The sequence below is a fragment of the Oryzias latipes genome, chromosome 14 (genome assembly GCF_002234675.1).
Source record: "Oryzias latipes chromosome 14, ASM223467v1".
Lineage (NCBI taxonomy): Eukaryota > Metazoa > Chordata > Actinopteri > Beloniformes > Adrianichthyidae > Oryzias > Oryzias latipes.
Genome location: NC_019872.2, coordinates 21,857,807 through 21,883,178, shown reverse-complemented (window position 1 = coordinate 21,883,178; position 25,372 = coordinate 21,857,807). Strand labels below are relative to the sequence as shown.

Below are 25,372 nucleotides of genomic sequence, written 5' to 3'. Positions count from 1 at the left end.
AACATTAATAAGGATTATCAAGATAATCTATTCCAGCTAGACGGGCCTAATTAAATAGTTTAATGGGCCGCATGTGGCCCCCGGGCCGTATTTTGCCCACCCCTGGGTTACAGTCTGCAATTGACTGTATACAAGAGCTGGACCGAGTAAGCCGTGTAAGAGTGATGCCACAGACAGTTTATGAACGGCAGACGTCAACAGTAAGCAGTGATTGGTTCACGTCGGTCTAAGTCAAGGTTTCTATGGCAACCATTATTGCCAATCAGGAGTGAGCTGTTGGAAGGCCACACCCCTACCACTTGAAAGAGGGCTCGGGAGAACCTGTCAATCAAACATTTGGAACATGAGACCACAAACTTTTATTGAGGCGCCTGAAAATATATATTTTTAAGAACGTGTTAAAAAATGTATCCGAGCCAGAATGATTATTCCGACCAATAGAATGACTGAGTCTAAGACTTAAATCTATGGAAATTTGGCTTCTTGGAGACAGCAGGTACTTCCTGTTTGGAACTCAAGAGGAAAGGGGTCACTCAGTCCAGTTCTTACATACAGTCAATGGTTTGGACATCCAGTTACTGATGTCAAATAAAAATACTTTGAATAAAATAAGAAACACTAATATTTCTAAACTCCTTGGTGTTATTACTAAACGAGAAAACTTTTGTTTTACTCAGATTGAAAGAAAAGTGTTGGCGGTATCTAAGAAACATGGAGAGAGGTTCCTACTGTCAGAACAGAGTCCTGCTTGTTTACGTCTTGACTGAACAGCTGTTGCACCTTTGGAAACAAAAACTCCATTCTGACGAGGTTCCTGGGCGTCAATCAGGCTACACTCACACGATCAGCACCGATACGACTCAACAGAACCAGAATGACCACAAAAAACAAAAGAAAACCAGCATGGTGTTACCTCAAAAGGGTTCTGGGGCTTCCAGGGAACTTCCGCGGTGAACGGAGCTTTGGCTCGAAGGAGAACTTCTCTTTGACATTTTCCAGCACAGATGGGGCGACATATGTGAAGCCCTGGGTTAAAGACGGGGACAAAACAAACAACAAAAAAAAGGCTTTAAAGACTTTATTTTTTCCAAAACAACTCCCAGCTGGTTAGGAGCGATAAAGTGCTGAGTAAAGCACAGTGTGCTGTGTGGCGGGTGAGTGAGACTTCCAGGAATCTAATCCAAGCAGATGGAATCGATTAACTGATTCCAGTAACACCCACTAGCTCAGAAAATAATCCAAAACAACATTTTCTCCAGAAATGACCTTCACTTGATCTGCAGTTCAAACACGAGCACAGGAGCAGACGTCTGTGGACAAAAAGGGTTTCCCCCGGTTTTAAATCAGAAACACAAATAAAGTTCTTTACTAGCCTTTTACGAAGGTGTGCAAGTTCTCACATTCTATGTTACAAGTTCTCACATTAAATCTACACATGCGTTCTTTTTGGAGCATATTTACCTTAATGCCTTTTGATAAAAATCTGTTGGACATTTAAAGGAGTTTTTTTGTTTGCATTGACACTGTAGATTCTGAATTGTTCCCTTGTGGTTTTGCTGTTTAGCATTTTTTTGATCTGCACCCTGAGTGACTGTAGACCTTTCTCAATCAATCCCCTGCATCCAATGCATTCAGTTTGCTAAATCCATACAAATCTTTGATTGCGATCAGATCTTTGTTTTCATTTCTATAATCCAGGACTTATTTTCTAAGAAGGTTTGAACATTGAGAGTTTAAACAAGAGAGAAATGTGTGAAAATCTTCCTGTCTGTCTGAGAAACGTGTAGTGAGGAGTTTTACAGCTTTAAAACATCTGTCATTCCTCTTCACAGATTTCACGGCGGGTTATTTTTAGAACGTTATCACTACAAAAATTGTGGAAACACTCGTTTTTTTCCTGATTCCTCCTGGATTAGCACAGCTACGCACTTCACACATTCTTAGCAAAGAAACAAAACCAACATTTGTTGGGCTGCAAGAAAAAATCGGTGACTGAAGCCCTGTGTTTTCCTGTTCCTGTCACAGTCTGGATTGCAGGTCATTTTGTGGACGTGAAGAAACGACCTCTGGCAGCAGTCAGAGATGCGTGTAGCAGTAAATCTGTGGATCTGTGATCTGTGCCACTAAAGCATCTGCAGCCCAGCTCGTGATGGTGCAGATCCCCCTGCGAGGGGGAAGATGGAGGATTTGGAGATGCCATTGACAGAAAAAACGGTTACCGTATTTTCCGGACTATAAGTCGCACCGGAGTATAAGTCGCACCAGCCCAAAAATGCATTATAAAGTAGAAAAAAACACAGATAAGTCGCACTGGACTATAAGTCGCATTTTAACTTTCACAACCTTATATGACACAATCATAGCAGACTGTTTATCTAATAATTTCACAGAATTTTTTTTAAAACTTATTTATTTATTCTTTTCATGAAGCATCATTGGCCAAATAATACTCTGTTTTCATCCTGTATTTGTAGAAACAGTTGTCATTTTTATTGCATTTCTGAATCTATGAAATCATTGGAAAATAGAATATTATGTTCTTAGCCTTCAAGATCTTATTGTAAAAAAAAGTTTGCTGATTCTCTGAATCACTTAACATACTCTTAACACTTAACATACTTCATACATCAAATTGACCCAAGAACATCATCTCTGTTCCTCACAAATGAACATAACAGGAGGGTTAACAATGTATTTATTTCAATTTATTTCTAATATAAGTCGCTGCGGAGTATAAGTCGCACCCCTTGCCAAACTATGAAAAAAAGGGCGACTTATAGTCCGGAAAATACGGTAATATGACCAATAGAATAACTGAGTATTAGCTGTTTATTTCTCCGTGGGATTTTGGCGTCTTGGAACCAGCGGATACTTTTTATTTGGAACACCAGGGGGTCCAGTTCTCATATGGAGTCAATGGTAGATGCTACTAAAACACCTACCAGGAAGACTTGATTAGCGCTTTCGCTGAGTGTGGAGTCGTCAGGACTGTCTACTGGAGTCTGGCTGGTGAACTTGGAGTCAAACTGGCTCACATCATCAGCTGATTGCTGGGGGGGGGGGAAAGACAGTTATGGGGTCAGATGAGGCAGTTTGATCACAAATGATCCTGTGAGACACCTGCTGCGTACAGAGCAGACTTACGAGAAACGGTTTGAAGGGAGGTTCTACTTTGCGAGCGAGGAGGTCGTCCCAGTTTATATGCCGGAAGAACGGGTGGACCTGAAACCCACCAGCATCCACACATGTCCTCATTGCATTCCTGTCCTGACACAGCATCTATGCAGATTCGGTTTAGTACCTGAACTTCGGCAGCATCTCCTGGTCCGCCTCCAAGTCGTGATGAGGCACTTCGTTTCAGCAGCTGCAAGAAGGATATTCGCTGAGCACCAAAGCCTTTCCAGATACTTCAAAAAACCCAGAACAGCAGCGGCAGGAGGAGCAGATCTAAAGCGGTCACCTTCTTTAGGAGGTCCCTGGCTTCTTGTGTGAGGTAAGGTGGAAGGCTGAGTTTGCATTTTAGGATTTTGTCAATCGTCTTCTTTCTGTTTTCGCCTGTGAATGGAGGCTAAAGGTGCAGGAACAAGGGTTTAGCTGTGGGGAGTATGAGGTTAGCTCGACACAGGACTTCATCAGGTATACTTACAGCTCCTGTCAGCATGTCGTACATGAGAGCTCCCAGGCTCCACCAGTCCACGGCCCGGTTGTGTCCGCTCCTCATTAAGATCTCTGGGGCCCTGAGTATGGAAAGAGGTGACGCTGTGAGACAGGGTGGACACATGTAAACCTCAACTTTGATGAACTTGTGCCGTACATGTACTCGATGGTGCCACAGAAGGTGTGAGTGACTGTTCCATCATGGATGGACTCTTTGCACAAACCAAAGTCTGTCAGCTTCACGTGTCCTAAAGGGAAGAAACAAGTAACTATGAGGAAAAATGGAAAAATCTAGGATGTGAAAGAGTTAGGCTGTTCTTAAAAGTATTCTTGTCCATACCGCTGTCGTTGAGCATGATGTTCTCTGGCTTCAGGTCTCTGTAGATGATGCCTTTCTGGTGCAGATGACCCAGAGCCATTGAGATTTCAGCCAGATAAAAACTGCCACCAGAAAACCAAACATGACATGATTTTCAGCTCCAACAGCTCCAACATGTTTTCCTTTCCAGATTTGCAGACCGTTGTATTGATTTTGGATTGAAGAAAGCAGTTTGCCAACACCCGTGCTGAACATTGCAGCCCAAATCGGCTGCAAATCCGCGCTGGATTAGAAGGTTTTAGAAAGGTTTCTAAAATGCTCCCTTAGCAGGTGAGGCACTCATTACTTTTAATATTCGACTTTCTGAGTGTTGTACACCTTGTTGCTACAGAAATTTTCTCTTTAACATGAATGTTGTAGTGACAGATGAAGTCATGACACAACTGGCTCTTTTCCAGCAACAGCTGAAAAATAACCACCTCTGGTACATATTCACAATTTTTGCCACCTCTGTTTTTGTTAAGGCTAATTCAAATGGCCGTGAGGATAAAGGTGCGTTTGCGCGGCTGTGAGGCAGAGCCGACAGGTTTTTGTTTTTTTTAGCAGTCTCAAATACAGAGTTCCCATAGTTTCTCTTTTTTTATTTTTTTTTATTGTTGTTTCTATCCAAATTCCTCAGGAAGACTAGAGTTCAGGGGGGTTAGGGTTAAAGACATCTGCAGACTGTCAGATGACGAGCACATGATACGTCTGTCGCTACTTCTGTGCCTCTTCTGATGCAGGTTGTTGGAGATAATCAGATGTTTATTTTCACAAAACAAATGACGATGAAGACACTCATTCATTCAGGTGACGTTATCTTGAAGTCAAGTCGTGGAATCTGGACTTTAAGGAAATGTTTCACTTCTTGGATGAGTGGCGTGACTCAACTTTAAGATAGGGACAAACAATATCCATTGACTGTATAACAAAACTGGACTGAGTGATCCCTCCTCCCTGGCGGTCCCAAACAGGAAGTATGCGCTGGTTCCAAGAAGCCAAGATCCCATTAACAGCTGTCGCTCGGTCCTTCTATTGGTCAGAATAGCCATTCTTGCTCTGAAACTTTATTAAACATGTTCGAGAGAATCCTAATTTTTTCTATTTTTTTGTTTTTGTTTATTGCAAGTTTTTCAAATCATAAATCCGATGCCTCATAAAAACTTTGTTGTTTCATATAAAATGTTCAAAGTTCCCCCCTTCCAAGTAGAAGAGGTATGGTCTTCCAACAAGCTCTCTCCATGGAAACTCCATAGCGGTTGCCATAGAAACAATGACTAAGACCCATTCAGACCCATCACTGCTTACTGACATCATCTGGCTCCAACGTTACGGCAATCGTATCACGAAAAAATGATGACTGAAGTGACTTGGTTTGGTTGGATCCGGATGTAAAGCATTCTCACTCAGTCCAGCTCTATTACATAGTCAATGGTTCTAGAGATTATACATCTATGGTCCAAGTTCATCCCAAGCACGGAAGACATCATTGGCCCAGACTATGGACTTCTTTCATGTACGTCTTTTGCATCACAAAGAGATATTGATTCTATTCGTATCCAAGGGTCAAAATGAAGACTCTAAATATTTACAAAAAGAGCAAACGGTCAAGTTTTATTGATTCCGATGAGAGGTGTCAGGCCTCAGTCCTTCAGGGCTGGTGTTGGGATTTCAGAAAACCCTGCCCAATATGTTGCCGATGACCTGAACCAGGTGAGCTGTGCCAACAAGAAACTATCGGGTAAGTGTGGCTGACCAAACAGAGGACACGTCGTAAACTCACCATGCTGTGTCCTCCATGAAGATGCCCTCTCTTTCCAGCTGCATAAAAAGCTCCCCCCCTGCAGGCAATGGAAACCAAAGCGACAAATCAAATGTCACAAAGCAGCAATCCTCCAATCCCTGGCAGGCACAAACTGTTTCTTTGTCCAAAGCGTTTTCAGACAAACGAGAGTCTGCATTACAAGGACCGTACTCACCGCTTAAGTACTCCAGAATGAGGTACAGCTTCCCACCAGTCTGGAAGGCATAAATGAGATCCACAATGAACGGATGCTTCACCTCCTCCAGAATGTTTCTCTCTGCTTTGGTGTGCGCCGTGTCCTTTGCATTGCGCACAATCATGGCCTGGAACAGGACAAACACAATCAGTGTTTAGATAAACGGTGGAAAATATTCAACATCGGTTTATCCTTTGTCTTTCTATACAAAAGTAGACATCAGCTTTTCCCGAAAAAGCTCATTTTTGTCGACAAAATGGATGAGATCGCTCATTTTCTTTAACAACACAGAAGAGAAGAAGATCCTCTCACCTTCTTCAAAACTTTCATGGCGTATATCTTCCCGGAACTGGCTCCTGATACCTTCCGAACCTGAAACACCTGTAAAAATAATACCAGGAAGAGTTCAGACACCTTAAAGACACGTCACACGCAAAACAGAAACACGAGCGGTCAACTGATGACTGCGTCTCACCTGTATGAACTTTTATCAATCAATATAATAATTATAGGCGTATAAAAACAATAAGGCAGAAGATGCCCTGAGGGTTTTGTTCAACTCCCAGCAGACTAAACCACTTGAGTGATTTCTGCTGACTCAGTGGAATCACGCTGGAAATTCACCACAACTTCCTTTGAGAATAAATGTTTTTTTTGGAACCTGGATTCAGCAGAAACGTTTCACCAAGACTTTGAGGAAATGAAAGATTAAATAAATGTTTTTGTTGGTTTTTTTAAAGTCCATAAGATAAGCAGAACTCTTTCATCTTAGCTAACTGTGATGCATTCATAAACTCAGAACGGAGAAGTCGTTAAATGCTCAAAACTTAGGAACTGAAAGAATTTGTTTACTTTCACTATGAACAGAACATTGACCTACATCAGGGGTGGGCAAACTGCGGCCCGTGGGCTGGATCCGGCCCGCCTCCATGTTTGGTCCGGCCCACTGAACAATATCAGAGACCCGTGTTTTGTTTTGTTTTTAATCTGGCCACACGATCAAGACGTGACATTTTATTCCCTCCTTCTGCAGTCTGTGCTCCAACCTGAAACCCTCTAAAAATCTCTGTCAAACAGAACAGAAGACAGTCTTCCCTTTTTTACGTCGCAGTTCATCTTTCCCGGTTTGGCTCATCCTTTTAGAGCAACTATGCTGCATTGTGTCTCCTGTACAGAAACGCGGAGCTCTTCAGATCAGAAATCTGTGATCGATGATCAGATCTTTGTTTTCATTCTAAGATCCTGGACCTAAGTTCTATGAAGGTTTGAGAATTTAAACAAGAGAAAAGGGTGAAAATGTTCATGTCTGTGTGAGAAAGGTGTATTTAGGCAGTGAAGACGAGAAGACGAGGTGAGTTTTACTGCCATAAACGTTTGTAATCAGACTCCGTGGATTTCACCAATCACGGGTTATTTTTAGAACGTAACTCCTGCAATAAACGAGGGAACTCTGTACTGGTAATAGAAATATGCGTAGCTGCAGCAGAAGACATAGAAATTAGCTTTTTCTTTTTAAATAACTACTGGATGAGAAACGGACGTGCAGGACACAGCACAGCTGCGCAAACTGTGAGACGTGAGGCGCTGCAGCCCTCAAAGTCTTTATTAGGATTATGACGGGAGATGATCCACTATTTATCGTTTTTTTTTTATGTATCAGTATATTTTTCCTGAAGTTTTGTCTTTGAAAATCAGAGAGAGTGTCATTTAGTTATTGTTTTATTTCATTAATAGTGTTATTTATTTTATTAAAATGATTATGAATGAATGAAACTTTATTCATATAGCACTTTATAACTCATTGAAGGTACCAAAGGGCTTCAGAATAAAAAAGAGATCTAAAATGGGAACAAAAGTTTTAAACTAAAACTCTAGAATATTCTGTTTTAGAATATAATTTTCAATCCAAATGTTTTCATCTACATTCCATGTTATATCATTCTCACTCCACGCATCTGCTCGTGGTCCGGCCCGTCTATCCAATTTTAGAACCCAATGTGGCCCGCGAGTTAAAATAATTGCCCACCCCTGACCTACATTAAAGTAGGAAATATTGCTCTGAAACAAAGACCTTCACATATCTGATGTTCATGTTAAATTCAAAGCAAAAGAAGAAAAAAAAACCCTGGAAATAAAACTGTCAGCTGTCCCTGAATTCATCGTTTATTTGCTAAACCCCAGTAAGATCCAGAAAAATGAGTATGTCTGTTCACCAGGAGGACATACATTGGAAACACAACAAGCCCTTTATATTTGTTTGGTAAATAGAATTATTTTAAAGCCCATAGAATTATTTTTAATGGCTCCACATCTCAACATTCTCATTTGGTTCCAAGATAAGATAAAGACAAATGCTGACAAACTGCACAACCAAAAGAGAAAGACGTGAAAACGAAATCTAAACATTTTATTTACTAAACATTTCTGAGAAACTCTGCAAAAATACATTTTCCATGCAAACGCCATCTATGTAAAAGGTTTTCTACAGATTAAAGTCGCACTCCGATTATCTATTCTAAAATTGTTCTTAGTGGTCTTTCAATTATGATTTTGCTGTTTTTAGCCAGGTACCTTTCTTTCTTCTTCGGTTCTTTTAGCCAGTTCAGGCTTCCACGGCGAGCGTTAAAAAGTAATAACGCACACTTTGTCGGACATTAACCCTTACACGTTTTGTTTGGTAACAATTTTGTGCAGCACAAAGTTACGTGTCTGTATAAACAAAGGCGGAGCCTCCTGCCCCGCGTACTTCATGGGTGTCAGGCTTCATGGCTACCGGAAAGGTGACAAAGGTTACGTTCACACTCCAGGCTGAAACGACCCAATTCCGATTTTTTTGCCCCTATGCGACCTGTATCTGATCTTTTCATGACAGTCTGAATGACACAGATCCGATCTTTTTAAATGCAACCCAGGCCACTTGGGTATTGTGGTCCTGAATCCGATACGTATCCGATCTTTTCAAATGCGACCGCCGTCTGACCGGCCACGCCACATGAATCCGACCCGTTCGACATCGATACGCTACAAACGTCATCATTCTGCGTTGAAGTAGGCGGGAACGAGAACATAAACATCAACCATAGCGGACGATGCTGCTGAGACCAGTCAGTGGAAGGGAAGCGAGGTCAGCGATTGGATTAAATTTGGGGTGACAGCTCTATTAAGGCCAAACTCAAGAGCTCTTATCGCAACCGGGCGGCTTTTAAAAAGATTTCCAGCTAAATGGCCGAGCGTGGTGTTGAACCTTTCCCACGATTACTTTTTTCCCCCTTTCTGACTGTTGTCAGAAGCACAGGGGACCAAGGCGGATTCCTCTCCGGGGTTCACTTCCCCGTTCGGACCCTTAGATTCTCCAGAGCAGGTTAATAAAGAGTCCATAGCATTTCTTCTGGGGGAAGCTTTCTTTTATTATCGTTCTCCTTCCTCCATAACACAAAACAGAATGCGCACCCCCTCTGCCCCCCTCATTTTCTACATCGCTGCACGCGGTCTTCTCCTTTCTCTTACACACACACGCGCGCCCGGCCCCAACCCATACACATCGCCATTCCACAACAGTGGGTACAGACGATCCTGGCTCCATTGCCTTCTTAAAATGAGAAGATTGTAATTGTGCTGGCTCCTTCGTGAAAGTAAATTTATTAATGCAAAAAGAGCTCTGCTGTTGACAACACTGTTGTTGACATCCATTTTTAATGTTAGCTACTTCCGCAAACAACAAGTGACGTCGTTCACTGTTGAGTACTCTTCTGCCCATGCGGGTCACTTCTGGGTCATTTCACGGTCACACAGGAGATCACAAAAATTCGCATTTAATTGGAAATGTGAACGGCCATGCAAAAAAAATCTGATTTTTTCAAAAAATCATAATGGAGCATTAAGCCCTGCAGTGTGAACGTAGCCAAAGTGTCTGCAGTCTGTTTATTACTGGGCAATATGTAATATTCTGAGAAGATGTCTGTACCAGAGAGCACAGGTGAAACTTGCTTGTAGCTCAAGAGCGGTCCGCTGCAGAAGAATCAACACGCACCCCCAACACACGTGTGCGCTCCTTCCTTCTACACACGCAGCGCCTGACACACATACAGTCATTCTACAACACCTATATAGTTAGTTCATTAGTTAGATAGGTAGTAGTTAGTTGTTACTGTTATCTGTATAAATGAATATTGCATTGTAATTGTATTTATTTACGATGCGGCCGCAGGGGGATTGGGGGGCTGCAGTCAACCGCGACACCGCGTCCCCTGCTGGTTCATCCCCGCGGTGATCAAAATCCGACGCCGTCACAGTTTTAGGTGAAAAAGCTTCTAAAATCTTAATTCTAAAGCTAAAACGGGGGTCCTACAATATAAGTGAAACACATTCTAATGTCCTTAGATCTGACCAATTAAAAAGGAAAAAAAAGAAAAGACTTTTTTTACAGACAAAAACGATGACTAAAAATTGCCATCATGAACCAAAATTCCAATCGCTTTACTAAAAAAAAAACCTAGCTTTGGTATTTTCAGGACCGCTGCAGTGGAAGTCCTCCCCACATGCTGGTGGTCTAATCCAGGGTTTTTCAACCTTTTTTGAGCCACGGCACACTTTAACCTTGATGACAATCCCACAGCACACCAGCATCAAAAATGTCTTTAAAAAAAAGGAGAAACTCACAGTCTGTATTGATCTACAGACCCTCCACAATCTCACATGCATTTTTGTGATAATTGTGGCAGAAAAAGCTGGAAGCTGCAGCTGTTTTTTCTAAAAGATGTAATAAAAGTTAAGTTAAAAGATTTAAAAACTGTTTGATGTGTGTTCGATGCGGTTTCAAGACGTGATAGAAGACTCGTTGTTCGCTGAGACGCTGTCACTTTAACCCAATGCCTCATGGGAGATGTAGTGCAATCAGCCGTCAAACAGACTCGCGTCTCTGAGCTTCATTGTTTTGTTCTCTTGTTCCACGGTCTGACACCAGATTCTGTGGAAAGCTACACCACTAAAGACGAGCTTTGGCTGGTATTTTTGTTAGAACTGAGAGACTTTATGAGCAGAATCAGAACAAGGAAGTGAGTACTTTAACCACTTCTGATTGGTTAGACTGATGACATGTGATTAAGCCTCCAAGAATGATTGGTGGAGACAGTTAAAGTGGCGGGACTTTTCCCAAAACAGCTAACGCTACGGCTAAATCGGGGTACCGTCATTCTTATCAAAATGTCTTTAATAGAATCAAATAAACACAAAGAAAACATTATTTTATGATCTGTCATATTCCTAACTACTCAGTGTTTTATCAGGGCCTGTTTGGATGAAAACAGAGCTGATATCCTGGAGATGGAAAATGTTTTTAGATCAGTTAATGAGGGCAGTACTTGTGGCACACTAGTGTGCTGCGGCACACTGGTTGAAAAACTCTGGTCTAATCCAAAGTTTACCCTGTTCTTAAATACAACGTCTACTACATAAAAAACTTTCAAAATAAAAGTCTCACCTTTCCATAGCCGCCTTTTCCCAAAACCTTCAGCAGCTCAAAGCATTCCGGCCGGATCTGCTCTGTTCCCTTGTTCACATTGTTTTCTGACAGTTCAAACTTCTCGCAGTCATCCATGTTACTGGTAGAACAGATGGAGAAGAAAAAAAAAAAAGGTGTTAAAAACAACGTGAAAAAATATTTCAAACTATAAAGTAAGCCCCTAATGTAGTTTATTAAAACAGAAAAACACTCCAAAGGGGCAAAATATTTGGCTTTGGTACAAAATACATGTCTGACTGATACTCTGCGAAAATTAGTCAGTTGGTTATTAAAGTTGGATCCTTCAATAAAAATAGTTCTGTCTTCACAAAAATACTTGTTTTAGATTGATCAGTTTCGATTTGTCAATAGCAGCAGTTTGGTTGATCACCAGAGCAAACCAAAGCCCAGAGCCAGACAGGTTGGCATGAAGTCGAAAGCAGATCAGTACTTTGTCGTTTTGTGACAAAAGGAGGATCACTGATGAAGAAAGAAAATGAAAGACTGCAGATGTCAGAATGCAGGTTCTGAGGGCCAGTGTCAGACTTATTTTTCAGTTAACTCCACCTGGATAAGCGGTGACCCGCCAAAAAGGAAGCTGCAAGGGCCAAAGGAGCAGGACAGTGGCCCTGGGGCACAGAATTTGAGATGCCAGCTCCAAAGGGTCACTTCAATCAGTGGTCCCAAACAAAAACAACAGTAAAACTTGCTGGTAAACCCAAAAACAATTACAAATCATTGTCCACATTAACACAGGTGAGTGCATCGGAAAATCACAGCAAAAACTCACAAGTCAAAGCTGCTGCACTGCTCCATGTATTCACCGAGCTGAGCCTGAAAGCAGCAGTTACAACATGACACAGCACAAAAACAGCCATTACACCATGACACAGCACAAAACGGCAGGTTCATCACAACGTGACAGTAAAACATGTCTATCTTAAAAAGTTACATTTCCAGTATTGTGATGAAATCTTGGGAAATGTCGATCAAACAAACACTGACCCAATAACTTAACTTGTAGTAAATAACGATGGTTTTTGTGAATCTACAAATGTATTATTTAAAAAAACAAATGCATTAAAATGTGTGGATATTGTGCTTGTAAGAATGTTGGAAATGTTAGTTTGTGCCCTTAAAAATTGTTTGCCATTGAGAATGCAGTCATATTTTCAAAAGAAGAGAAAAATATTGCATTCTGAGAGATCTTTTTCAGTTTTTGGAAAATGTTAGAATTGTTTAGAGAGAGATTAGGGCTGCACGATATGAGGAAAACTCGCGATATGCGATATTGGTGATTAATATTGTGATAACGATATAAATTGCGGTATATAAACAAATAGCAAAAAAAACAAAAACATAATTTCCATTTCACTGCAACAGTTTAAAAATTAAACTCCAACTGACCCTTGTCGACGTAGGAGGCAAACATCAAACATAAAAGGGCTCATCTCATTGATCAACAACGTAAACGGGTCCTTCCGATTGGTTAAATGCATGAAGGGATTTATTTCATTTGTTCAATATTTCAAGCTGCCATGAGATTGTTTTAGCACATTTAAGTTAACCATTTATTGCGATTTTCGCCGTCTTTTGCGGTATGCATATCGCACAGCTTGATGTTGCGATAACGATAAATTTGCGGTATATTGTGCAGGCCTAAGAGAGATCTTAAACTAGTTAATACTGTAGAAATAAAATTTTGATTACTGTTAAAATGTTAAATAATTGGTTGATACCAGACATATTTATTAATAAACATGATGTTAACAAGTTAAATTGATATATATATATATATATATATATATATATATATATATATATATATATATATATATATCAATGCTTTAAACAATGAGTTATATGGCGATATAACTCATTGGCTTTAAAATAGTAAAACAGCTAATCTGACTTGCAGTCACAGCGCTAGCTAAAAAATGTTTTTCTATATGCGCATTTATAACATCTGTTCCCCCTAACTTTGTTTGTATATGAGCATGAGCATTTATAAAACAAAAATTAAAATGAGGCACATACAGGGCTATTATTGTTTTTTGGTCTTATATGTGTGTTTGATATGAACAATTGTTTCTTTATAGTGCAAGTGAATGTGAATTTCTGTAAATTGAAAAATGTACAATAAAGTTTATTGGAAAAAAAAGACAGCGCTAGCTAGCAAGTGTGGAGCTTTTAGCCGGTCTATAGGCTAGCTTTGATGACAGCAAACGTTTTTTATATACAAGGTTTTTAATATGTCGAATTAACATAAAGTCATGCCCAGCTATGCGGTGGTTAATGAAAGTAACACATCGTTTTAAAGTAAAAACAACGATGTTGATGCTATTATACGTTGATTTTATTACGGGACAACAAATTTTGTCAATTACTGAACAAGTTGTTTCCGCTTGGGTTTACTTCATCAAAACCGTTCATCTTCTAATCAGATTTACACTTTGAGATGGTTTCTTTTGCAGCCCGCTGCGCATCCTTATCCATAAAGACCGAAACAATGTGCATAAGACAAAGTCTGTTTAGTTCAAACTAGGCTCTTTTCAGCTCTGTTGTTTTTACAAGTGAGTATGTTAAAGTGATAGTGTCGGCGGAAAGCTTGAATAAATTCATTTACAAATGTTTATTTACGACGCATGGAGTTGTTATGGGAGCCCGCAAAAATTCGCGGGAAACACAGGACTGTGCCATGTCCGATAATGGAAACCGACCTGTTAACTGTGAGCACAGTAGGCCTCGAAGCTACCAAGTGCTAGCTTAATGACTAGCGGCGTTAGCACTAGCAATGCTGTTAACTTGGCTCACCCCATCCTCAAGTTCGTCGTCAGAGACATTGTCATCCGGTTGATCCAGGTCGATGTCGAAAACCCCGGCCATGTCCGCAACCCTTCCCACGGCGTTTAGACAGAAAACAGCGGCCCGCTCCCCCACCTCATGGGCGAGCCATTACCGGTACTGTCGGCTAGAACGCATGAAGCTAGCCTCCCGCTAACCACAACAACACAACCCGCCTCTAGTGTCAGTCACCGGCACTACTCTGTAGTGTAGAGGCGATCAAACTGCACTAGGAAAAAGCCAAACGCCAACTTTCAGCATATTAAACACGATATATGCATATTTAACACCAGTAAGATTGGTCTGAAAAATGATTCTATAATCAATTTCAATGTTCAACAGTGTTTTTAACTTTTTTTTTATTATGCTTGTCCTTTTTCAACAAATTATATAATTTTGAAATTATACACACTATCAACCCTTTAACTTTTTCACGTATTTATGTTTCCACCTTAAAATAATCCAAATATCTTCACGGAATTCCCCATAGAATATGCAATCGTCTTTTTCTACCAGCAGGTGGCGGCATTGAAAAGAGGATCCTTTGTATCTGTCGATGACGGGTTTTTCTTCTTAAAAACTGTTTAAAAAGTTCGTAACTAAAGTTTTTAGTCATAATTCTAAAGTTTTTAGTCATAATTCTCATAAGCGTCAGGTTGAGGCATTTAGTCAAGGTATAACAGCCCTCATTTCTTTTGTTGGTCCCTTCACTGTAAGTAAAATAATTGTTTTTCACTCAGAGTAAAGTATAGAAAAATAAATTTTGGTTGTTTTTATAATGTTAAAAAATGTATCAGCTCTGCCTTCGGTTTATTTAAAATTAAAAAAAAAGAACTGTTCTTATTTTAATTTATAATCAGATTATGAATGCACTGTTACAGAGGCATAGTTACAAACTGATCCTTTTAGAAGAATATCAAGTATTAAATAAAAAATTTTATGCTTAAACACCCCCACATTACTATTTGAACAAAGTAGTTTAGTTACATTATTTTTAATTAAACAAACAGTTAAATTATGAACCTTTTTTTCCCCCTTGAACTGTATATTCATTGGGTCTTGCAAAAGACAAGCCTTCACACTCATCAATATTGCAGTCCATTGCCACGACATGTTTTTGTGAACCCATAGCTCTCAATGTATCATAACTAATGAGTTACATTTAGTCTAGTGTATATATTCTGTTTGATCCGAAGGAAACTGGACCCTCCTAAATCAAACATTTACAGATGACTTGCTGTGACAGTGCAACAATTAAATTCCCACTATAATTAAGCTAGACTATAATTGTAGCTTTTTTATGTTTTCATTTTAATTGAAGAAACAATTTTATGGTGTGGGCCTGATGCATGATTTGTTTTAGAATCAAAGGCTGCGTCACAGTGACTCGAGAGTACAGAGTAATTTAACTGCGTGTTACAGTAATGTCATCTTTGGCAGCCCCCTTCTGCCCTTTTGCTTCATCTAGAACAGAATCAGTGAACGGCGAGGGATTCCCTTAAAAATACCTGCAAATAAATAAGTACAATCCAACTGCCGACATCTGACCTTGACCACACTGAGGTAAAAGTAATTAAAGATGTAAAGCCCACCACGTCCCTGGTTTAGACGCCAGAGGAACTGCTTCTTCTGCTGTGGAGAGGGTGGAGTCTCCCTCGGTTTTAGGGAAGCCCCCCTGCGGGGTCAGAGTTAGTTTGAGCAATTCCTGCGCTCCATTCAAGACCCTGTTGATTGCACAGCGATTTCCACCGACGTCAGTGGTAAAGAAAATCTGCTTTCTGTTTGTGTTGTCTGTTCTGTTTAGTTTTGGTTGTGTTTACAAAAAGAACAGACTAGAACCCAGTAAGAGTTGCAATGCTCTGTTGTGGGCCTGTGTGGAGATCTGAGGTTAGTGTTGTGTTCACTGAAATTCACTTTGCATAGCAACTGACGAGGCAGATTTTTTTTTGTGTTTGGCCTTTGCCTGCATGGAAAGCTGTTATTTAAGACTTGGGCTTAAAACTGTCAGCGTCTTCATTTTTCTTTTCCCTTTTAAATGCATGTGCTTGGATTTTACATCCTCGTGGGGTATTCTATTACATCTTTAATGTTTTTATGTGAACACCATACACAAAGCAGTAGAAAAAAACGGCATTGCTTTATGATTCCCAGTTGCCGTAAACAGTTAAAGTGGCAGGTGTTCTGTGTTAACGACGCAGTAGCTTGTAACCGACAGATTTTAATGAGAACAAGCTTCCTTATTAGAGAGCGTATTCAGTGGGATCATCAAGAAATGAATAAACATTTACAAATCGCCTGCAATTCATGCTTTGGCAGCCACATCCCTGCATCTCAAAATACACACACACACACACACACACACACACACACACACATAAATATATATATCGAGATATTCATCATTGATATTGCATGTGGCAAGTTTTCCTCACATCGTGCAACCCTAATACATCTATAAATATAGATAGATAGATAGATAGATAGATAGATAGATAGATAGATAGATAGATAGATAGATAGATAGATAGATAGATAGATAGATAGATAGATAGATAGATAGATAGATAGATAGATAGACTGATAGATAAAGCACCCCCCCAGTCAAAAACTTAGAAATGCATTTGTTGCATTTTTTTTTCCAATTTAATCCAAAGAGTGCAACTGCGATAAACCCACAAAGCACCATAAGTTGCTCTTCTGAGTTTTGAGATTTTAAAATTTCTGAGAGCTTTTAGGGGTTGTATTGTTGCATTACACCTTATAGTAAAACCCGTTTCCTTACTCACTGCTCCTTCTTTGGGTGTCATTCAGAGCAGTATGGGTGCTGTGTCAGGCGTAGATGTTGCGCAATCTTCAGCCCACATTGGTTTTTTCTTTGAGAATCACACAGAGCTACAATGTTAGCAGAAGAATTAGGAGACAAATGTCATGAGGTGCTTCAGCAAAACACCTGATATTCATCTAATTCAAAAGGGATTGAAAATCTGTCTGAACTCCATTTCTTTAAAGGCAATAACAATTCTGAAACTTAAATTTCTGTTTGCTTCACATCCTGATAGGTTTAAAATTGATTTAAAAAAATGTAATATGTTATTATTTTGCTATTATCGGCTTCAACTAGAAATTAGGGTTTCCTTATTGCCAGTGGCCAGGAAAAAAGATAAATCTGAAATTGATTTTTTTTTTAGATTTAAAAATGAAAAAGGTGTTAAAGTTCTTATTTAGGTGTTCCTTTAATGCTCCTTAATTTCATCTATGTGTATCTCCTATCAGAATTCTGAGCTCTGTCTTCCCCTCTTGTCACTGGCGGGAGCCGTCCCCATAGTTCTACACTAAAACTCCCAGCAACCCCAGCGTGCTCTTCCTGGATGCCACACACCTGACTCTCATTCGCTCAATCAACCACAGCATACTTGAACACTGCACTGAGTGAAGTATTGTTTGTGCCACTTGCCTTTAAGCATTATGTCTGGACCTCGTCTTCTGTCTCCTGACTCTGTTTGCCTGCTGCCTGCCCTGACTTTCACCTGGATCCTGACTACCCCGTCTCTCCTCTGATGAACTTATGCTCGTTGACTCCTGCCTTCCTGACCCTGATTTAGCTTTGTGGACTTCTAACTTAGCTAATAAATCTGCTTCATTTGGATCCAGCCTTGTGACATCTCAATAGATAATTTTTTTTACTGTACTTCCTCCGCAAACTGAAGAGGGCCAGAGCTCCTCCCCACGTCATGCAGACCTTCTACAGTGGTACCATCGAGAGCAACCTGACCAGCTGCATCACCGTGTGGTTCAGAACCTGCACCACATCCTGCCGGAAGACACTGCAGCACATTGTGAAAACAGCTGAGAAGATCATCGGTGTCCCTCTCACTGGCCTCTCTTACAGTTATCACTCCCGCCTCACCCGCAAAGGCATCAGGATTGCAGGGGACCCTTCACACCCATCCCAGAGTCACTTCCTCCTGCTGCCATCAGGGAGGAGACTGCAAAGTCTCCAGGCCAGAACCAGCAGACTCAAGGACAGTTTCCTCCACCAGGCAATAAGGAAACTCAACTCCCTCCCTGCCCTGCCCCCTTCACTCCCTGCTACAAACTCTCACTGAAAAACTTTCACAGCTGTTCAGAACATCATCTTCACCAAAGACTGCCATCACCGACTCATCTACTTACTGTTCTTAGCACTGTTGTCACTTTAAACTGCCACTTTAACCATCTCATTGCTCTTTTGCACTGTTTAGATTGCTATTCTTCTTCTTCTTACTGGTCTTTTATCTATTTTATTTTATTATTCTTTAAGCTGCTGGCACTGTGGGGCGAATCCAGTGAGACGGAGTCTGAGATATTAATGACAGCGTATGAGGATTATACCCTTTCTGCTTGAAGAAAAATAAAGGAAAAAGTAAATGCACAAGTTTCTAATTTCCATTTTCATTGTGACGCATGTATATGTATATATCTTATTCAACTTAAATGAATTACTTCAGTTGGTAACAAGTAATTGAGTTACATTTATTTAACCTAATTTTTTACGTCTATCCAACTCAATAATTGTTTTTACAGTTTAAATTTAAATATTGATCAAACTAAATGCATTTTATTTCAATTCAATGTTTTTCCATCTTAATTTATTGTTTATCTCTATGTCTGAGTTTGAGGAGGCTGCAGATATTCTCATTTTTATAACAGTAGAATGAATGTTTTTAATGTGGATTCGCATTACAAAACAGTTATTCAATTATCATGACTCTAACTTTAACTCCAGTTCTTGAGTCAGATAAAAGCACTAGAGGTGCTAAATAATCTCATCATCCTCTCCCTCCCTCTCACTCATGGTACAGAAAGAATTAAACATAGTTGTCAAGGAAAGCCTCCTGCTGCTCAGCTGCACTCCTCCCCTCCCTGCTCTCAGGTGTTCACAGCTGGTTCTCATATGCTCCTGATTTGTGCCCTTCTTAAGTTGCTCTGAACCCTCTGTCATTGTCGCAGTGTTGTGGTTTGCTGGCTTCTCTAGCTTTGCTAGCCCTTTCGAGTTATTTAGTTGTGTGTCTTTCCTGCACCTGGGTTCCTCCTTGGTTCCTCGTCACAATAGTAGGACAAAGTAACTTTGCAGTAAAACAGCAAGACAATGAAACATATTTGGACAAAACCCACACTTAAACCAAAATCCGTCCAGACAGGCAAAGGGAATGGTATCCCACAATTCCTTGCACTGCCAATCTAACAGCAGCACCAAAGTTAAACCTAATTAATTGAATTAATTTGAATGAAAGTAAATTAACTGTCTCTGATAACTACGTGTCATTTTTAGGTTGACTGAACTCAAAAAATTAATTTATCTTAACTGAAGCAAATAATTAAGTTAGATCAAAGTAAAAAAGTTTATCTTTACAACATCCATGCATGTTCTTATCACCCTCTCACGGTGGAAAAAGTATTATCTGAGCTTCTTCATCCACTAAATTATCTTCAAATGGACACGTCATGCTGCTTCACCTCTCTGTAAACAAACTAACCTTCAACTAAACCTGCTCCAGACCAGGTTATGTTCAGAGCATGAGTTGCTGTGGCAACTTGACATACATACCCTGAAACATACCTCAATTTTTGGAACCGAAAGCTGAGGTTATTCACTTCCTTAGCCTCAAACTTACCGTGGTAACTCACATAACCTGCTTTTTGCAATACCCCCCTGATTGCTGTCGCTGTGCTGAATGGATCTTGTCTGTTATTTCGATTGGTGGATTTCCTCTGGCATGTGCTTTGCGATGTGTAGTTTTCTGAGTGAACTGTCTGGCTGTTAGAAACAGAAACAGAAATTAAACAAAAGCATGTATTAACAGTGAAGTTAGGGGCTGCTCTTGGACCAGAACTTTGTGTTTTGAGCTGCCAAATCTGATTATCCAAACATTAAGATGGTTATATTTATGCAAAACTGGGAGCACAACTTTTTTCTTCTTATTTGTTTACTTCTAGAAAACAAACACACTAAATGCTAAACACTACCTTAACTTCTACTGACCTGTGCCTCTTACCAGGGTCCTCCAGGTTTGTGTCTTGTCAATGTTGAAGGTACAACTCAGCTGGCCTGGCACAGTCCACACACACCAAACGGAGTAAAAGGATGCAGACTGAGCTTTATGCTTGCTATATGTTTTCTCTCCACCTCTCATTTGTTCCAACAAATGGTTATTGTTATGTTGTAAAGTTGTTGCTCCATTTACTCTGAGTTTGATCAGTGGTGTGTACTACACAGTTCAAAACAGACTAGATGTTTAACCGGGCTATTAATGTCATCCTAATGAGGCTCATATTTTTGGTTTAGCACTAATTGACTTGAACATCTGAGTCTCCTCTGTGAAACTTGAGTTTTAAAGGAATCTATAAGAAGCATTTCACTAAAGAAATGTTTCCTTGATTTAATGACTTTTGTTATTCATGCACAAAAAAACCTTTACATATTCAAGAATATGCAGCTACACTTTTATATAAAATAATTCAAGGATCAAATCTAATCCAGTAAAAACAAAAAATAAAATAAAACAGGATTGGTGTCATTTTTAGAAGATGGAAAATATTATCTGGAACTGTTTGCAATGGAGTGTCATGTTCTCCGGATTTCTTTTTGTTTTTCACCCCTGTTAGTGGTTGAAACAAGCAAAGAACAGAAGATAGTACCATTTTTTACAAGGCGCACTTAAAAGCCTTAATATTGTAACCACCCAGCTGGTATGTCACTATAGCCGAGGTGCTAATAAAGTGGCTTCATTGGAGAGCTGTCTGTGCTCCATTCACCGCACAACTCTGGACAGTCTCAGAGAGGAAGAGGTAGGCAAAGATGTAAACTCTCCTTTTCAGCATCAATAGCCATTTATTTGAACACACCACAAACACCAAACAGCATGGAGGTCACTTGTGTTCCCAGCCCTCTCACTCATGGTTTTCACATCGAAATTCCCCACTTCCCGTGATTCTTAGGGGCTGAAGGCGGGGCTAACCCCTAGGTCGCTAAACTATTTTTTAAAAAATGACAGTGAGCGTTGTAATCCAGAGGTACATGGTGGTCTGTCAAAATGTTTGGTTGAGTGTTTTTGTAAAACACTGCTACCATGTAGCGTATAGGTTGGGATTTAGCATTTCACTTTTGGCTTCTCCCATCAGGGGTTGCCACAGCGAAACAACCCTCCCAAGAGGATGAGTCGCATGGTAAACTTGGCAATGTTTTTAAACCGGATGCCCTTACTGACGCAACCCCCTCAATCCAACCGGGCTTAGGACCGTTACAACAGCAGAGAAGGGAATAAATAGGGAGCAGCCCGGATTCGAACCCTGGTTTCACGGACAGAAGGTGCCACAAACCAGCAGGAGCTAAACTGGCCCAGGTTGGGATTTTTTTTTCTTTTTTTTTTTTTCCGTATACTTTTTTTATCCCTCAATGGGGAAATTCTTCTCCGCATTTGACCCATCCCCTGGGGGAGCGGTGAGCTGCAACTGAACTGCGCTCGGGAGGCAGTAGCTTTAAGGGCCTTGCCTAAGGACCCTCACTGAGTGATGCTAACTGCTCGTCATTGATATGGTAATTGCCCCCAGTACCATTGTTTCTTCCCCTCCGGGAATTGAACCCTGGATACCTGCATGGTAGCCGCTCACCTTACCAACTGAGCTACTCAGCCGCTCAATTTAGCATAGTCATGCTAAATCGGCTAACACTCCTAAAGTGGCTAACATGTAGCTAGCGTGTACATTGGGAATTAGCTTAATTAGTAAAAGTAACATTGTTTAAGCAGTATCAGGCTTTTGTTTTACGTGTTGCAAACAAGGTTGGAAGTTACAGCTATTGTGGTTACGCTAACGCGGGTAACTCTTCTAACGCGGCTAACGTGTAGCATGTTACAGACAGGTTCTAGAGTGATTGTAAACACAGTTAATAATGTCTGTCTGACTGATGGACTTATCTCTGAGGTTGTGTTCAAATCCCTTCCCTACTAATTATATGGTCCACTAGATAGTGTGTTCTCCATTTTGTATTGCTGTTTAAATCTAACCCTCTGTCCGAATTACCCCTAACCCTTATATAATGCACTCTATAGTGCGTTTGCCATTTTGTACTTCTGTCCGAATCTAACAATTCCAAAATCGAGTGCCCTATAAATTTCCCAGAAATCTAAAAAGAAACCCACTGTACATCAATGCTTTCTAGAATGGCAAATATAGACCACAATGCATTGGGTCGGAACAATTTTTGGCAAAGTAATGTATTTAAATGTTTTTTTTAAAATAAAATATTAACGTTTTTATCTTCAGAAGACAGTTGATTCATAAATGGTCGCAGCAAAATGCTTATATCAATTAGATTTTAGCTGTGTGAAACCGATGGCGTCATATCTGCCATTTAAAAAATTCAAACAAAGTAGCGAGCATGGTGTCTGAATTGCTTTTAAAATCTAGGGCACTACACAGTCCCTCACCATATAGTTTTTTAGTAGGGTTAGGGTGGGAATTCGGACATAGCCCCACTCTTTTCTCTCGCTCAATGTGCCTTATAAATGACATGTGTTCAAAAATAGACATTTATTGTGCACCTTGTAATCTGGTTCACCTTTTAATGCAGAAAACACAGCAATATAAGCAAATAGAAAAATCTAACCATATCATGTTAGCAAAATTGCCCACCAAGTAAGAGAACAAACAATGAATACCAAATGGGAAATCCTATTTCATGTTCCGCCGTCAGACATGGAACTCTGTGGCGAATGAAGGACAAAAGCGGACGACGCCTGTGAAAATCACGCAGTTCCAACCAATGCTCAGTTGGGGTCAGCATTGTTCATAGTTGAATTTGACCAGGTCAGGTGGAAAATATAGCAAGTCCCGCTAGTCCTCTGACAATATTATCCACACCAAACTGCATTCATTCTTAATGGCTTGGTCACAACTGGCCTTACAAGTAGATACAGCATGGCTGCAGGTAAACAATATATTAAAGTTAAGTAAGCCAGTACAACTAAAATGTTCATGCATGTTTTTTCTATGGGCATGCTGCGGCCGGCACACTTCTAGTACATGCAAGGGTAAGCAAGGGTGAAGTAGGTGAGACAGAGGAGCTTCATTCAGATTTTTTTCTACCCTCCCAAATCCTGCATACCGCACTATTGGCTTGTAAGTGCTGTTCATGTGATAAGTGCAGGTCCCCTGTACAATTTTACCCAATTTTTTGACAGACTTGGCAGCATTAACAAGTGCTGTACTAGCGCCTAGAGTGTGGTCGTCACTGTATGGCAGTGTCACCCGTACCCTATAATGCATGCAACTTTCATTAGCCTTACTAATACTTCTCAACACACCTACCACACGCATGACAATCATACTTTCCACTTTAGCTAGCCTTAAGAAAACTGCAAAGCACACCTACAGTCCTCTTAACCCTTTCACACAATAGCTGTCACCCGCAACAGTTAAATAATCGGCAATCATCTGATTCTGACACAGAGAAAGGCTGATTTTACAATAGTCGAAAGAATGTCAACATTGGAACTAAAGGTCTGGTGTAAAAGTAGCAAAGATGCGCTTTGAACCAGCCAGGACTGTGTGCCGGGACAACACAAAAACCTCCCTGTGGGTGCGTGGGACTATACCTTAAGATAATTGACCACTTATCTCTGATTCTTCCTTCTTTAGATTAGTACTTTTACTCCTCCTGGTAACACAGAGTGCATGTGTCATTTGTTCCCTTTAGTCCACTTCTATACTGTGGGTTGCGAAAAGAGTGTGCAATCACGCTTAAAAGAAATCCTTTTTTTTAAGCAGATCGGGTGTTTTTTTTTGGGTCTGCACAAGGGTTCAGATAAGCGTTCACACTTGCCAAATGAAGCAAAGGGAAATAAACTCACCTTTTGTGAATATCTAATGAGGAGCAGATAGCTGTGGGTTATTGTACTCCAAAGTAATTTCTTTATTGTATAAGTGGATTTTTCTTGCCATCCAAAAAGAGTTAATTAATAAATTGATAATTAAGTATGCAGAAGTAGAGCAGTGGTTCTATGATCAGAGAATGGCTGTTTCAATTCCCTGTTTGGCTTTGCATGCGTGGAACTGTCCTTAGCCTAGACCCTGAACCCCACCTCCTGGTGGTTATAGGTTGACGCCAGTGTTTGGCAGTGGAGCTGCCATCAGTGTGAAACTGTGTGTGAGCATGTGTGAATGGGACTGTGACTGTAAAGTACTTTGGGCCTCAAAGAAAGGTAGATGAGTGCTATATAAGTATATGCCTTTTACCATTTACTTTACGCCATATGACAGAGGAACTCAACAATGGCACTTTAACCCTTGTGCTATCTTAGATGACCCCACCTTTACATTGACGTGTTCTCCCTACCATGACAAAGGTGGATACAGGTGGAAAAAATTATTGTAATCCATGGACACCAGTGAAGATCACAAATCATTGAAGAAAAAAGGTTCAGCGCACTGTCTAGTGGGTCTAGATGACCCAACTCCCAATGTCAAAGTGCCTAGGATAGTACAAGAGTTACAAACTTATACCTTTTATAGAGTATGTGATATGGTGCCTCTGTCAGACTCCTCCCCCTTCCTCTCCGCTCGGCTCCTGATTCATCCCAGCTGTGACCACTTACCTCATTGGCTCACCTGCCTTCTTAAGGAGCTCCAGGATCATCATTATTCGCCAGTCCGTTGCCCCTGATGGTGCATAGTTGGTCATCACGTCTCGTTCATGTTACCTTGTTACGTCAAGCCTGCGCCTAACTTCTGTCTCTACTTACCTCCAGGAATCCATAGCCACAAGTGGTCGCCAGAATCAGCCTCTGTCCGGAACCTTCTCTCTGCCATCTCCTCTCATCTCTCGGACCCCCATCGACGACGACGACTCCTGCCGAAGGCCTGCGGAAGAATCCACCGGTGACGCCACCGAAGTCTGCTCTTCGCATGTTTGGGAATCCAGGATCCTGCTCTCGATCTCTCACCTACCTGCTTATTAAAACATCTTACCTGCCA

General features: G+C 40.6%; 1 protein-coding gene and 1 long non-coding RNA gene across 5 annotated transcripts in view; one reads left to right on the top strand and one right to left on the bottom strand.

Annotated features, from left to right (window-relative positions):
• The window catches only part of LOC101174287 (ribosomal protein S6 kinase beta-1), a 21,933-nt gene extending 3,195 nt beyond the window's left edge, over positions 1-18,738 (bottom strand). The window contains exons 1-14 of one of the 3 annotated variants that reach the window (XM_020709068.2): positions 17,146-18,738; positions 12,306-12,349; positions 11,495-11,615; positions 6,328-6,396; positions 5,995-6,142; positions 5,799-5,856; positions 3,998-4,098; positions 3,815-3,905; positions 3,647-3,737; positions 3,461-3,568; positions 3,302-3,364; positions 3,145-3,222; positions 2,943-3,050; positions 914-1,026 (exon numbers count right to left, since the gene is read on the bottom strand). In XM_020709068.2, the coding sequence (XP_020564727.1) occupies positions 914-1,026; positions 2,943-3,050; positions 3,145-3,222; positions 3,302-3,364; positions 3,461-3,568; positions 3,647-3,737; positions 3,815-3,905; positions 3,998-4,098; positions 5,799-5,856; positions 5,995-6,142; positions 6,328-6,396; positions 11,495-11,615; positions 12,306-12,349; positions 17,146-17,166 (1,214 nt within the window). In that variant the 5' untranslated portion in view covers positions 17,167-18,738. Of the gene's footprint in view, positions 1-913; positions 1,027-2,942; positions 3,051-3,144; positions 3,223-3,301; positions 3,365-3,460; positions 3,569-3,646; positions 3,738-3,814; positions 3,906-3,997; positions 4,099-5,798; positions 5,857-5,994; positions 6,143-6,327; positions 6,397-11,494; positions 11,616-12,305; positions 12,350-14,329; positions 14,729-17,141 lie in introns of those variants that run through there. The other 2 variants (XM_020709069.2, XM_004076634.4) reach the window with 2 other exon arrangements.
• On the top strand, positions 4,107-25,372 carry LOC110016409. 2 transcript variants are annotated; one of them, XR_002874637.1, is made up of 2 exons: positions 4,107-4,306; positions 25,147-25,372. It is a non-coding gene; the product is annotated as an uncharacterized LOC110016409 (long non-coding RNA). The 2 variants fall into 2 exon arrangements; XR_002291708.1 differs by lacking the exon at positions 4,107-4,306 and adding an exon at positions 15,158-16,119.